Consider the following 16,222-nt stretch of genomic DNA (forward strand, 5'->3'; position numbering starts at 1 on the left):
CTTGTTGACTACTCGCTCCACACAGCAGACATTGTGGGCTAGGTCAGGAATGCTGTGTTGCATGTGTAGTGCAACATTTTACGTGGCGTCATTACATCATGTACCTACGTTATATAGGTATGCACGTCAGCTTTGACATCGGTTTTGCACATCGGCGTTAAACTAGACATTGGGCCGATACCAATGTTGGCATTTTTAGCTAATATTAGCCAATTCCGATATGTTCACCGATATTGTGCATCACTAGTCATGCTAGCCGGTTCCTCTTGGTTCTGTCACCTGCTCCGTTCAGCACAGCTGTTGATATGAGGTGCTCTCCATGACGAGGGGGGTTTTGTAAACTGCTGTTTCTAATTTCTGCTCGGCATCACACATTCTGTGCTTCAGTTGCACTTTGTCACTTGGATGAGAATTCACCAACGGGCATTCACCAATGGACATTCTATCAGCAGACATCTCTCTGACTGATGTGTAGATACTTTTCTCGGCGTAGCCAGACTACTTTTCTCTGGTAAAATACCAGATTAACTTTAGACAAAACACTAGGAAATGTAGCTGGCTACATTCTTTCTATGATAAATGGCCATCCTATGTCTAATGTTTGTCATTTTTGCTAAAAAGACCTTGCGTTTTCATTGTAAGCTCATTTACTTGTGTGGCTGCTAGCCAAATAGCGTTGCACTTCTGTTGTCTTCTGATGAATATGTTACGCTCATTTATTTTCTGTGAAGGAAAACTATAGTTGCACGTCCCTAATCACTCCATTGAAGCAAAAAACACAGCTGACTTTCAATATAAAACGCAGCCCTGTCAATACACAGCTGGATTCACCTGCTCCCGCTTTCTCCTATTGTGCTATTTACAAACACATAACTTGCTCAACCGTTCTGGTGAACTACGGTAAGCTTCATAATGTGACTGGTGAAATTAAGAACGTGTATGCTTTATCTCCTAACGTATTGCACAAGTTAACTGCAGGTATTCACTTAAGTAGCTTCAAATATTAACATTTATTGAAAAACATCTAAGAAATAGTTTCAACGGTATTGAAAAACCATTGCATGGCTATTTCCAAACACTCTGGTATATGGTCAGTGGTGGAAAAAGTACTAAATTCTCATACTTAAGTAAAAGTAAATATACCTTAATAGAAAATGACAAGTAAAAGTGAGTCACCCAGTAAAATAATACTTCAGTAAAAGTTTAAAAGTATTTGGTTTTAAATATACTTAAGTATCAAAAGTAAAAGTACTAATACTTTAAAATGCCTTATATTAAGCAAACCAGACAGCACCATTTTCTTGTTTTTATTTATTTACGGATAGCCAGGGTCACACTCCAACACTCAAGACATAATTTAAAAAACAAAGCATTTGTGTTTAGTGAGTCCGCCAGATAAGAGGCAGTAGGGATGACCAGGGATGGGGGCGGCAGGTAGCTTAGTGGTTAGAGCATTGGGCCAGTAACCGATCGAATCCCCGAGCTGACAAGGTAAAAATCTGTCATTCTGCCCCTGAGCACGGCAGTTAACCCACTGTTCCCCGGGTGCCGACGACATGGATGTCGATTATGGCAGTCCCCTGCACCTCTCTGATTCAGAGGGGTTGGGTTAAATGCGGAATACACATTTCAGTTGAAGGCATTCAGTTGTACAACTGACTAGGTATGCCCCTTTCCCTTTCTCTTCATAAGTGTGCGAATTGGACCATTTCCTGTCCTGCTAAGCATTCAAAATGTAACAAGTACTTTTGGGTGTCAGGGAAAATGTATGGAGTAAAAAGTACATCATTTTCTTTAGGAATGTAGTGAAGTAAAAGTAAAGTACAGATACCCCCCAAAAATTACTTAAGTAGTACTTTACTTAAGAACTTTACACCACTGTATATGGTGTGTATATACTAGGGCCGGACAATATGACCAAAATATCAAACATTTTTTTTAAATTGACGGTATTTTATGTTTTTGAATAATAAAAGTTCTAAATTTGCTTTGAATAGTGCGTGACCCTAGGGTAGCAACAATTAGGGCTGTCCCGACTAAAATAAAAAAAATAAAAAAATCTTAGTTGACCGAGAGTCGTCTTGTTCTTTTGACCAATCAATTGGTCGAAATATGGAAAAATTTATTTGAATATATAGATAGATACACACCCTATGTGTTTGAATAAAATCAACTACATATGCACTTTTTTATTTATTTATTTGACCTTTATTTAACTAGGCAAGTCAATTATTAACACATTCTTATTTTCAATGACAGCCTAGGAACAGTGGGTTAACTGCCTTGTTCAGGGGCAGAATGACAGGTTTTTACCTTGTCAGCTCGGGGATTCGATCTAGCAACTTTTCGTTTACTGGCCCAATGCTCTAACCACTAGGCAACCTGCCGCCCCACTGACCTTGTCTAATGCTTTAAGCACACTGTTTGATTAGATAATAAAGACACACAAATTACTCAAAGAGCCTGATGGTCACACTGTTTAAAAAAAACAAATGACAGCGTGTGACTGGTGCACGTTCTCTTTCTCTCCTCCCTACTGCAACGTAAAGGCACCACAGCAAGTGTTTATTGCGCTGTCTGTGCTGAAGCTTCTACATCATTTCAGCCATTTAGTTTCTTACTTGTTTGACTGAAAAGTTCTGTTACTGAAATCCCTAATTTGTTTAGGAAAAACATTCCCTATTCGCTCAACCCTTGCTCTCTTTACGTAAAACATGTAAGCATTGCATGCATGTGAACAATATGGCCTGAGCTATAGCCTATCATAATCACCTCAATAAATTGGTTATAACAAACTCCGAATACAGTAACACATGACAGCAAAATGGATGCGGCGCATGTGAAAAAGAAACTCGCAAGGAGGGAAAGAGGAAGTCAGATCTGTGGAAGACATTTGACTTAGTTGTGGGAACTACTGGAGATCCAGATAAATGAGAGTATAGGATCACGCATGCCGAGAGTATTGTGTGCCCGAACAGTTGCTGTTAGATTACAATGTAATTTTTTTTAAACAGTGTAAACAACACTAAATAAGTGTATCAGAGAGTCTGTTTTAAAGTAAAAAACTTTTTTGTATATATTTTTTTAAATATATATCAACCTTTTATTACAGAGGTATAACAACAGTTGCATGCATTCGTGAATTGCGGTTGATTTATTGTTTAGGCTAATTATTCAAAGCTCCATTTTTGTTTCATTTTAAAACTACAATCCTGGATTGCATTTCAAAGCATGAATGTCTCGAATGCTGTGTGATGGAAGGAATGAATGATTGATTGATATTGTAGCCTGTATATTGAAATATAGGCCTAAGTAAGTTACGGAATTAAGACTAAACAGGACGCGCTCTTAGGCCGACAGCTCGATGGTGGTTATACAAGGATGCTATACTAAGCCTACTGATAACAACATTACATTATTATAATGATGATTGTAATAATAACAATAAGAAGAGGGAGCGAGAGCTGCGTGCATATTGTGTCAAACAGATGTTAGATTAGTTATTTTTCTGCCTGTTTGGAACAGTGTAAACAACACTGAATAAATGTTAAGTAATACTAGTCTGTTCTAATGTAAAAAATGTGTAAAGCCTTTATTACAGCATGTTAAAGATTAGAAACAGCTCAATCTGTGAGATTGCTTTATCTGACATTTGCCGTTGCATGAGGCTTGGTGCTCATGGAATCAGCAGGCTATTAAACAAACACTCAAACAGGCAACAGAAGCAGGATCTGTCTTATTTATGTAGATATATAGGGATGATTTATAAAGCCAGGCACATTTAACAGTTGGGTTATTGATTATAGACATTATTAAGTTGGTTTCTTCTCTCCTCACTTTTCTTAGACAATTAGGCTAAGGCAAGGGCTGTTTACTCATCTCTGCTGCTGCTTCCGCTGCATTGTTCTCAATCCCAATATGCTGGTTAACTTTGCTATTATGCACATAGCAACATAGGGAAAGGCGCAAATTCTACAGCGCACTGAAGATTATTTCAGAACCGCGGACAGCGACCGTATCCAATGTGGGAGAGTGCATTTGTTATAAAATAATATTTGATTTATTAGTGTTGTGCCATTAATTTTTTAAATATAATATAACCATATACAATTTCAGTATCACGTCTTAGTGGTGGACTGTACCATCCACATGGTCTCTGCAATGGGTTAGTCCACTCAGTCAGGCGCGAATCAGATAGGTGTCTTGTGCACCATAAAGAAATGAATACAAATAATTACGACTGGTCGACTAAATGGGGCCAGCCCTACATCACACATATTCTAAGTGACTTCAATGTGTCTTTCTCCATTCTGATAGTTTTTGGTTGAATTGAATAGTATAAAACAATTTTCATTTGAGGTAATTTCCACACTGCCACATAGGGCTACACGATATGGGCAAACAATCTAGGCATTATTTTTTACCAAATGTTGCAATTGCGATTGACTTGTGATTTAGAGCAAAACACTTAGGTGAACTGTTGGAATCATGGAAATAGAATGATTATTCTAATTCTATAGTTCTTTGAATACAGTGTTTAACATGACAACTAATTAAAATGCCAGGGAGCAGTTATTGTGACAGGCTACGAAGCAGTGTTTTCTAGGGGACCTTGGACTACATGAAATGTTTTCTCTTAGCTACTTCATGTAGCTAACGTTCATTCTTCACGTATTTCTCTTTTATTTAGAAGATACTGACTGGAATGAAGGCGAATATTCTGCTGTCAGTCAGTGATCTGAGAGGCATGCCGACTTCTAGAACTCTACTCTGTGAAAGATTTTAGCGCTGTGCAAAGGAAATGTAGCTCACTACTGTGCAGCCGTAACATTTCTACTTGTCGTAGCTTAAGCTAAGAGGGTTTTGACTGTCTTCCCCTCGTCCAGATGAGGACGTCCCTGCAGATATGGTTGTTTTGACTGTGTCCTCTCTTCCTCTCCAGATGAGGACGTCCCTGCAGATATGGTTGCAGAAGAATCCGGTCCAGGAGCTCAGAATAGTCCGTACCAACTTCGAAGAAAGTCTCTACTACCCAAGAGAACAGCAGCGTGTCCAGCAAAGACTAACATGGAGGTGAGTCATTAGAATGGAATGTGTCCCAAATGGCTCCCTATAAAGTGCACTATGCCCCGGTCAAAAGCAGTGCACCATATAGGTAGACATATGTTATGTAATACAAACATGATACCTCTGACATGTAGAATAATGACAAATTTTAGCTCTACTCGTGACATTTCTATCTTTTTGCCTGCTGAACATGGATCTGCCATAATGAATCAGCTCACTTAACTCGGGCTGTTGAGTGCCTCGGGTTATAAAGACATATTGCAGACATTATAACCTAGACTGTTGAGCAATATCAGTGGGAAATGCATTCCACCCACGATGGTGTCTTTAGCATGTCGTCCTTTCACCCACGGGCTGAATTTGATAATTAATCTTTCGTCTTTGCATAATTGATTAGTATTTCACTAGCGGTAGTGATTAATTGAAGAATTTGATTTATTAAAAACAATGCTGAAATATTGATAGTCGTTTTAAGCAGATGACCACTGTCTGTTCTATCAAAACGTGTCAAAGCTATCAAGGCTTATAACATTTTTTATTTATTTTTATGTGTGCAGGGTGCTTCCACTTCAGCCACAGAAGACTTTGGCCATCGGGCAAAACGTGCCAGAGTGTCAGGAAAGTCTCAAGATTTACCAGGTAAAATAATACTTTGATCTTACAGACTTTTTGTTGAATTTAGATTATTATATTCACTGTCCTGTCACTTCTCACCTCTGGCTAATCTTACAAAAATCTTTAAAAGACAACAATGACATACACAATAGAGTAAAACCAACGACAGAGGTTTTGGAGAGTTGTTGAAGATGTTGGTTAACATGTTATGAGAATTGGAGGTTAAAAATGTCCCTTCTCTGTGTTGGACATCCTTTCTGTCCAGCTCCTGTTATTACTTTGGATGTGTGAAAACCTCCATTAATAAAGTGTCCATCTCGTTGCTTTCACCACTAGCAGCGCCTGCGGAGCACTACCTCGAGGAGAAGCTGCCAGACGAGGTGGTTCTGAAGATCTTCTCCTACCTGCTGGAGCAGGACCTGTGTCGCGCAGCATGTGTCTGCAAACGCTTCAGTGAACTGGCCAATGATCCCATCCTCTGGTGAGTGGCTGTGTCTCTGTCTGGTTGGCTGTCTGTTTCAAATCAAATTGTATTTGTCACATGCACAGAATACAACCGGTGTAGACCTTAGCATGAAATGCTTACTTACAAGCCCTTAACCAACTTTGCAGTTCAAGAAATAGTTAAGACAATATTTACTAAATTAAAAATAAATTCAAAAGTAACACAAAATAACAATGAGGCTATATACAGGGGGTACCGGTACCGAGTCAATGTGTGGGGATACAGGTTAGTCGAGATAATTTGTACATGTAAGTAGGAATAAAATATATGCATAGATAATAAACAGCGAGTAGCAGCAGTGTAAAAACGGGCGGGGGGGGTGTGTCAATGTAAATAGTCCGGGTGGCCATTTGATTAATTGTTCACCAGTCTTATGGCTTGGGGGTAGAAGCTGTTAACTTCTTATGGCTGCAGGGGCAGTATTGAGTAGCTTGGATGAAAGGTGCACAGACGTGCCCAGAGTAAACGGCCTGCTCCTCAGTCATAGTTGCTAATATATGCATATTATTATTAGTATTGGATAGAAAACACTCTGAAGTTTCTAAAACGGTTTGAATTATGTCTGTGAGTATAACAGAACTCATATGGCAGGCAAAAACCTGAGAAGAAATCCACCCAGGAAGTGAGAGATCTGAGGTTGGTCGATTTTCAACTCATCGCCTATTGAAAACACTGTAGGATATGGATCTGTTTGCACTTCCTACGGCTTCCACTAGATGTCAACAGTCTGTAGAACGTTGAATGAAGCTTCTACTGTGATGTTGAGCCGGGTGGGAGCTGTTTGAGTCAGTGGTCTGGCAGAGAGCCAGGTCCTGGTCATGCGCATTCCACATGATATCGACTTGCGTTCCATTACTTCTATAGATACAAAGGAATTCTCCGGTTGGAACGTTATTGAATATTTATGATAACAACATCCTAAAGATTGCTTCTATACTTAGTTTGACAAGTTTATTCGACCTGTAATATAACTTTTTGAAGTTTTCGTCCGACATTCGCCCGGACCTGCACGAGCGTTTGGCTATGTGTACTAAACGCGCTAACAAAAGTAGCTACTTGGACATAAATGATGGACATTACCGAACAAAACAAACATTTCTTGTGGAAGTGGGAGTCCTGGGAGTGCATTCCGACGAAGATCTGCAAAGGTAAGTGAAGATTTATAATGCTTTTTATGAGTTTTGTTGACTGCACAATTTGGCGGGTAACTGTATGGCTTACTTTTGTGGCTGAACGCTGTTCTCAGATTATTGAATATTGTGCTTTTGCCGTAAAGATTTTTTAAATCTGACAGAGGTTGCATTAAGAAGAAGTGTATCTTTAAGGAGCCTTTTGGATCTAGACTTGGCGCTCCGGTACCGCTTGCGTGCGGTAGCAGAGAGAACAATCTATGACTTGGGTGACTGGAGTCTGACAATTATTTGGGCCTTCCTCTGACACCGCCTAGTATATAGGTCCTGGATTGCAGGACGCTTGGCCCCAGTGATATACTTGGCCATACGCACTACCCTCTGTAGAGCCTTATGGTCGGATGCTGAACAGTTGCCATACCAGGCGGTGATGCAACCATTCAGGAATCTCTCGATGGTGCCGCTGTAGAACTTTTTGAGGATCTGGGGACCCATGACACATCTCTTCAGTTACCTGTGGGGGAAAAGGTGTTGTCGTGCCCTTTTCACGACTGTCTTGGTGTGTTTGGACTGTGGTAGTTTGGTGGTGATGTGGACACCAAGGAGCTTCAAACTCTCGACCCGCTCCACTTCAGCCCTGTCATGTTAATGTGGGCCTGTTCGGCCCTCCTTTTCCTGTAGTCCACGATCAGCTCCATTGTCTTGCTCACATTGAGGGAGAGGTTGTTGTCTTGGCACCACACTGCCAGGTCTATGACCTCCCTATAGGCTGTCTCATCATTGTCGGTGATCAGGCTTACCACTGTTGTCGTCAGCAAACCAAATTATGGTGTTGGAGTCGTGCTTGGCCACGCAGTCGTGGGTGAACAGGGAGTACAGGAGGGGACTGAGCACGCATCCCTAGTGGATCAGCGTGGCAGATGTGTTGTTGCCTACCCTCACCACCTGGGGGCAGCCCGTCAGGAAGTCCAGGATCCAGTTGCAGAGGGAGGTGTTTAGTCCCAGGGTCCTTAGCTTAGTAATGCACTTTGTGGGCACTATGGTGTTGAATGCGGAGCTGTAGTCAATGAATAGCATTCTCACATAGGTGTTCTTTTTGTCCAGATGGGAAAGGGCAGTGTGGATTGAGATTATGCCATCTGTGGATCTATTGGGGCAGTATGCGATTTGTAGTGGATCTAAGGTTTCCGGGATGATGGTGTTGAAGTGAGCCATGACCAGCCTTGTTTGACTGATTGTGTGTGTCTGGATGGTGAGACACACTGCCATTCATTCTGACTGGATGGATGGATGGTGAGACCATAGCAATAGAATGGACATCCCCATTCAAGTCCCTCCCGCATCCCTTTCCCTCCCGCACAACTCAGTTAATCAGCAGTTTCAGCAAGCTGATGCACAGAGTCGAATCCTGATCACATAGTGAGTTGTCAATTTGGGATGCAAGGTGATTTGTAGACCAGTGATTCTGCACAGTCTGACTGCAATGGACTGATCTGGAACACACACCATGTCTTTCCCTCCGAGACCCCCCCCCCCCACCACCGAGTGTTATTACATGAAGTAACCCTGTCTGATGGTGTCTGTCTGTGTGCCTTGCTTTGCTTCACAGGAAGAGGCTGTACATGGATGTGTTTGAGTACACGCGTCCCATGATGCACCCGGAGGCGGGGAAGTTCTTCCAGATTAACCCAGAGGAGTACGAGCAGCCCAACCCATGGAAAGAGAGCTTTCAGCAGCTGGTAGGACTATGACCTCTACCCCAACTGTCCTAATTGTTACTCACCTCTGTCGTCTACCCTCACTGTTACCTCTCACCTCTGATCTCAGGACAGGGATTGTTTACAAACAATTACCTCTGACCTCTACCCTCACTGTCGTCACTTACCTCTGACTTCTGTAAACTCACACTGTACTCTGACCTCTAAACCTTCACTGTTACTCAACCAAATACAGTCAATTCGGAAAGTATTCAGACCCCACGTCTGTAGCCATGAAATGCTTTGAAAGGCTGGTCATGGCTCACATCAACACCATTATCCCAAAAACTCTAGACCCACTCCAATTTGGATACCGCCCCAACAGATGATGCAATCTCTATTGCACACCACACTGCCCTTTCCCACCTAGACAAAAGGAACATCTACGTGAGAATGCTATTCATTGACTACAGGTCAACGTTCAACACCATAGTGCCCTCAAAGCTCATCACTAAGCTAAGGACCCTGGAACTAAACACCTCCCTCTGAAACTGGATCCTGGACTTCCTGACGGGCCGCCCCCAGGTGTTAAGGGTAGGTAACAACACATCTGTCACACTGATCCTCAACACAGGGGCCCCTCAGGGGTGCGTGCTCAGTCCCCTCCTGTACTATCTGTTCACCCATGACTGCGTGGCCAGGCACGACTCCAACACCATCATTAAGTTTGCCAACGACAAAACGGTGGTAGGCCTGATCACCGACAACGATGAGACAGCTTATCGGGAGGAGGTCAGAGACCTGGCAGTGTGGTGCCAGGATAACATCCTCTCGCTCAACGTGGTCAAGACAAAGGAGATGATTGTGGACTACAGAAAAAGTGGAGCGAGCACGCCCCCACTTTCATCGATGGGGCTGTAGTGGAGCAGATTGAGAGTTTCAAGTTCCTTGGTGTCCACATCACCAACATACTATCATGTTCCAAACACACCAAAACAGTTGTGAAGAGGGCACGACAAAACCTATTCCCCCGCAGGAGAGTGAAAAGATTTGGCATGGGTCCTCAGATCCTCAAAAGGTTCTATAGCTGCACCACCAGCGTCCTGACTGGTTGCATCACCGCCTGGTATGGCAACTGCTCGGCCTCTGACCGCAAGGCACTACAGAGGGTAGTGCGTATGGCCCAGTACATCACTGGGGCCAAACTTCCTGCCATCCAGGACCTCTATACCAGGCTGTGTCAGAGGAAGGCCCCAAAAATTGCCAAAGACTCTAGCCACCCTAGTCATAGAATGCTCTCTGCTACTTCACGGCAAGCAGTACCGGAGCGCCAAGTCTAGGTCCAAAAGGCTTCTTAACAGCTTCTACCCCCAAGCCATAAGACTGCTGAACAGCTAATCAAATGGCTACCCGGACTATTTGCATTGTCCCCATCCCCATTTTTACGCTGATGCTACTCTGTTTATTATCCACGCATAGTCACTTTAGCTCTACCTACATGTACATATTACCTCAATTACCTGGACTAACCGGTGCCCCCGCACATTGACTCTGTACCGGTATCCCCTGTATATCGCCTCGCTACTGTTATTTTGTTGTTGCTCCTTAATTATTTAATTATTTATTTTATCTATTTATTTTTTACTTCAGTTTATTTTAGTAAATACTTTCTTAACTAACAATACAGTTAACACTTTTTTTTTCTTAAGGGCTTGTAAGTAAGTATTTCACTCTAAGATCTACACCTGTTGTATTTGGCGCATGTGACATACAAACTGATTTGTTACAGACTTATTCTAAAAAAAAAATTTTTAAATTTAAAATCCTCATCAATCTACACACAATACCCCATAATGACAAAGCAAAACGTTTATTTTTAAATTAGCTGATTTATTCAAAATAAAAAAACTGAAATATCACATTTTACTCAGTACCTTGTTGTTGGCTGTTCCACTGGATGTCATAAGGTGAATGCACCAATTTGTAAGTCGCTCTGGATAAGAGCGTCTGCTAAATGACTTAAATGTAATGTAAATGTAAGCACCTTTGGCAGTGACTTCAGCCTCGAGTCTTTTTGGGCTTGATGCTACAAGCTTGGCACAACTGTATTTGGGGAGTTTCTCCCATTCTTCTCTGCAGATCCTCTCAAGCTCTGTCAGGTTGGATGGGGAGCGTAGCTGCACAGCTATTTTCAGGTCTCTCCAGAGATGTTCAAGTCGGGCTCTGGCTGGGCCAATCAAGGACATTCAGAGACTTGTCCCAAAGCCACACCTGCATTGTCTTGGCTGTGTGCTTAAGGTCATTGTCCTGTTGGAAGGGGAACCTTCACCCTAGTTTGAGGTCCTGAGAGCTCTGGAGCAGGTTTTCATCAAGGATCTCTCTGTACTGACTAGTCTCCCAGTCCCTGCCGCTGAAAAACATCCCCACAGCATGATGCTGCCACCACCATGCTTCACCGTAGGGATGGTGCCAAGTTTCCTCCAGACATTTACGCTTGGCATTCAGCCCAAAGAGTTCGATCTTGGTTTTATCAGACCAGAAAACCTCGTTTATCATGGTCTTGGAGTCCTTTAGGTGCCTTTTGGCCAACTCCAAGAGGGCTGTCATGTGCCTTTTACTGAGGAGTGGCTTCCGTCTGGTCACTAACTTAAAAGGCCTGATTGGTGGAGTGCTGCATAGATGGTTGTCCTTCTGGAAGGTTCTCCCATCTCCACAGAGGGACTCTGGAGCTGTCAGAGTGACCATCGGCTCTTGGTCACCTCCCTGATCAAGGCCCTTCTCCGATTGCTCAGTTTGGCCGGGCGGCCAGCTCTTGGAAGAGTTTTGGTGGTTCCAAACTTATTCCATTTCAGAATGATGGGAGGCCACTGTGTTCTTGGGGACCTTCAATGTTGCAGAAATATTTTGGTACCCTTCCCTAGATCTGAGGTCTCGACAAAATCCCGTTTCGGAGTTCTATGGACAATTCCTTCAACCTCATGGCTTGGTTTTTGCTCTGACATGTACTATCAACTGTGGAACCTTTATATAGACAGGTGTGTGCCTTTCCAAATCATGTCAAATCAATTGAATTTACCACAGGTGGACTCCAAGCAAGATGTAGAAACATCTCAAGGATGATCAATGGAAACAGGAAGCACCAGAGCTCAATTTCGAGTCTCATAGGAAAGGGTCTGAATACTTATGTAAATAAGGTATTTCCGTTTTTTTTGTAGTACATTTGCAAAAAAAATCTAAACTTTGTCATTTTGTACTATTGTGTGTAGATTGAGGGAAAATGTGTATTTAATCCATTTTAGAATAAGGCTGTAACAAATGTGGAAAAAGTGAAGGGGTCTAAATTCATTCTGAATGCATTGTAGATACTGCTGCTGCTAAAACGTACTGTCAATAGTTTGTACAGACGTATGCATGCAAGAACAGAGTCTCAGTTATTCTAATTCTATGGCTCAAGTAGTCCCAGTGGAGTCTAATATCACTTGAGGTTGCTGTGATTCTAGAGATAATCTCACCATAAGTATTACTGTGTAATAATAGCAATGGCTAGATTCATTCTTTTTTTGCTTTCAGTATAAAGGAGCGCACGTGAAGACAGGCTTCGCAGAACACTTCTACAGTAATCCTGCCAGATACAAAGGAAGAGAGAACATGCTTGTAAGAGTTGTTTGTTTCAGAGAGTTTAAGGGACAGTTTCCTTGACACAGATTGAGCCTAGTCCTGTACTAAAATGCACACTGATTGAAGAATGTCAATTTATATAGGCCTAACTTTTTAGTTTAGGACTAGGCTTCTTAATCTGGGAAACTGTCCCAGAGTTCTGTTTGTTTTAAGGTTGTTATTGAGTGATTTGTCATCATGTGTTCACTGTGACTTGGCTTTAACACACTTCTCTGTTCTTCCTCAGTACTATGACACCATAGAGGATGCACTGGGGGGTGTTCAGGAGGCCCACTTTGACGGCCTCATATTCGTCCACTCTGGGGTCTACACTGACGAGTGGATCTACATAGAGTCACCCATCACAATGATCGGAGCTGGTACGTATTCATTATTGAGTTGACCTACTGTCTGTTTGTTGTCTATCTGTACCAGTGGTTCCCAACCTTTTTTGGTTACTGTACCACCAAATACATTTTGCTCTGCTTGTAGGCCTGTGGTCGCAGGAGTCTTCTCAAGTACCCCCTGTGGATAGGCCAAGTACTCCCACTGAGTTATACCACTTGACCTGTTAACTAGGTTAATGGATTGTCATTGCTGGACACTTTTAGCCCGATGTTGTCTTCCTAACCTCGCCCTTTTAATCCTAACGACGTTCATTTTTCAACAGCACCTGGTAAAGTAGCGGACAAAGTGATCATTGAGAACACCAGAGACTCCACGTTTGTCTTCATGGAGGGCTCAGAGGACGCATACGTTGGCTACATGACCATCAAGGTGGGATATTATCCATGACTTATGTAATATGACTCTAGCCTAGCTGACTGACTCTGTACATTAGTGGTCCACATGTCATTGTAAATACAGCTGGTCTAAAACAAAGGGCAGTCTTGACATATCAGTTGTGGTTGTTAGTCATATGTTAGGAATATGACTCATATCTTAGTAATATAATATATGCCATTTAGCAGAAGCTTTTATCTACTTTTAGCCTGACGTTTGTCATGTCTTAGTAATATCTTAGTCATGTAATTAACTTGTCTAACTCCTGTATGTTTGCGGTCCTTTAGTTTAATCCTGATGATAAGTCTGCCCAGCACCACAACGCCCACCACTGTCTGGAGATTACAGTCAACTGCAGCCCCAGCATTGACCACTGCATCATACGCAGCACTTGCACAGGTACCTTACAACACAATGTCTTCATCTCCCTACAGACCTACATGCCTTTCATAAAAGATAGTAGTACCCTCTCAGAACTACATGCCTTTCATAAAAGATAGTAGTACCCTCTCAGAACTACATGCCTTTCATAAAAGATAGTAGTACCCTCTCAGAACTACATGCCTTTCATAAAAGATAGTAGTACCCTCTCAGAACTACATGCCTTTCATAAAAGATAGTAGTACCCTCTCAGAACTACATGCCTTTCATAAAAGATAGTAGTACCCTCTCAGAACTACATGCCTTTCATAAAAGATAGTAGTACCCTCTCAGAACTACATGCCTTTCATAAAACATAGTATTACCCTCTCAGAACTACATGCCTTTCATAAAAGATAGTAGTACCCTCTCAGAACTACATGCCTTTCATAAAAGATAGTAGTACCCTCTCAGAACTACATGCCTTTCATAAAAGATAGTAGTACCCTCTCAGAACTACATGCCTTTCATAAAAGATAGTAGTACCCTCTCAGAACTACATGCCTTTCATAAAATATAGTATTACCCTCTCAGAACTACATGCCTTTCATAAAAGATAGTAGTACCCTCTCAGAACTACATGCCTTTCATAAAACATAGTATTACCCTCTCAGAACTACATGCCTTTCATAAAATATAGTATTACCCTCTCAGAACTACATGCCTTTCATAAAAGATAGTAGTACCCTCTCAGTACTACATGCCTTTCATAAAACATAGTATTACCCTCTCAGACCTACATGCCGTTCATAAAATATAGTATTACCCTCTCAGACCTACATGCCTTTCATAAAATATAGTATTACCCTCTCAGAACTACATGCCTTTCATAAAATATAGTATTACCCTCTCAGAACTACATGCCTTTCATAAAATATAGTATTACCCTCTCAGAACTACATGCCTTTCATAAAATATAGTATTACCCTCTCAGACCTACATGCCTTTCATAAAATATAGTATTACCCTCTCAGAACTACATGCCTTTCATAAAACATAGTATTACCCTCTCAGACCTACATGCCTTTCATAAAATATAGTATTACCCTCTCAGAACTACATGCCTTTCATAAAATATAGTATTACCCTCTCAGACCTACATGCCTTTCATAAAATATAGTATTACCCTCTCAGAACTACATGCCTTTCATAAAACATAGTATTACCCACTCAGACCTACATGCCTTTCATAAAACATAGTATTACCCTCTCAGAACTACATGCCTTTCATAAATCATAGTATTACCCTCTCAGAACTACATGCCTTTCATAAAACATAGTATTACCCTCTCAGAACTACATGCCTTTCATAAATCATAGTATTACCCTCTCAGACCTACATGCCTTTCATAAAACATAGTATTACCCTCTCAGAACTACATGCCTTTCATAAATCATAGTATTACCCTCTCAGAACTACATGCCTTTCATAAAACATAGTATTACCCTCTGTCCTTCTTAGTGCAGTCCAATTATGGGAAATTTATTGATTTTGTTATTTATAGGGCCTTTTCATTTTGGATTGCATTTTGACTCCCAAATGCATAATAATTATCATAGCGCATAGGCTTCTACTCTTTAAAATAATGCTGGAGCTATGCTAGCTATTTTCAGTGTCTTCAACACATTCAATTGAGACAGTGGGTATCTGTCTAAGTCTAACGTAGTCGATTCACTTGGCTCTAGCATGCTGACCTTGCTGGCTCTACACCTGTTTGTTTCAGTGGGCTCAGCGGTCTGTGTGAGCGGCCAGGGAGCTTGTCCCACCATCAAACACTGCAACATCAGCGACTGTGAGAACGTGGGGCTTTACATTACCGACCATGCACAGGTAGGTAATGCAAACACACACACACACACACCTCTCTTTCCTTATGGCACTTGATAACTCAAATAATCCCATTTCCAAGATTCTGCTGTGAAACTGACATTCTGTGTTTCCAGGGTATCTATGAGGACAACGAGATCTCCAACAACGCTCTGGCTGGGATCTGGGTGAAAAACCATGGCAACCCCATCATCAGACGGAACCACATCCACCACGGCAGAGACGTGGGCGTCTTCACTTTCGACCACGGCATGGTGAGATGACACTCCATATTGGTCTGGTCTCTATTGGTCTGGTCTGGCTACCACTGAGATGACACTCCATATTGGTCTGGTCTCTATTGGTCTGGTCTGGCTACCACTGAGATGACACGTCATATTGGTCTGGTCTCTATTGGTCTGGTCTGGCTACCACTGAGATGACACGTCATATTGGTCTGGTCTGGCTACCACTGAGATGACACGTCATATTGGTCTGGTCTGGCTACCACTGAGATGACACGTCATATTGGTCTGGTCTG

At 42.0% G+C, this 16,222-nt stretch overlaps 1 protein-coding gene across 3 annotated transcripts in view; it reads left to right on the top strand.

The window, feature by feature from the left end:
* LOC129828778 (F-box only protein 11-like) overlaps window positions 1-16,222 on the top strand; it is a 40,115-nt gene that overhangs the window by 17,765 nt on the left and 6,128 nt on the right. For 2 of the 3 annotated variants that reach the window (XR_008755293.1, XM_055889978.1), the window contains exons 2-11: window positions 4,943-5,073; window positions 5,625-5,706; window positions 6,019-6,163; window positions 8,927-9,056; window positions 12,585-12,668; window positions 12,919-13,051; window positions 13,342-13,448; window positions 13,742-13,853; window positions 15,599-15,705; window positions 15,819-15,956. Coding sequence is in view for 2 of the 3 variants with exons in the window: in XM_055889978.1 (XP_055745953.1) it covers window positions 4,943-5,073; window positions 5,625-5,706; window positions 6,019-6,163; window positions 8,927-9,056; window positions 12,585-12,668; window positions 12,919-13,051; window positions 13,342-13,448; window positions 13,742-13,853; window positions 15,599-15,705; window positions 15,819-15,956 (1,169 nt within the window). In the remaining variant the exon portion in view is untranslated. The remainder of the gene's footprint in view (window positions 1-4,942; window positions 5,074-5,624; window positions 5,707-6,018; window positions 6,164-8,926; window positions 9,057-12,584; window positions 12,669-12,918; window positions 13,052-13,341; window positions 13,449-13,741; window positions 13,854-15,598; window positions 15,706-15,818; window positions 15,957-16,222) is intronic. The other variant, XM_055889979.1, reaches the window with a different exon arrangement.

Source organism: Salvelinus fontinalis, chromosome 30, assembly GCF_029448725.1.
Source record: "Salvelinus fontinalis isolate EN_2023a chromosome 30, ASM2944872v1, whole genome shotgun sequence".
Taxonomy (NCBI): domain Eukaryota; kingdom Metazoa; phylum Chordata; class Actinopteri; order Salmoniformes; family Salmonidae; genus Salvelinus; species Salvelinus fontinalis.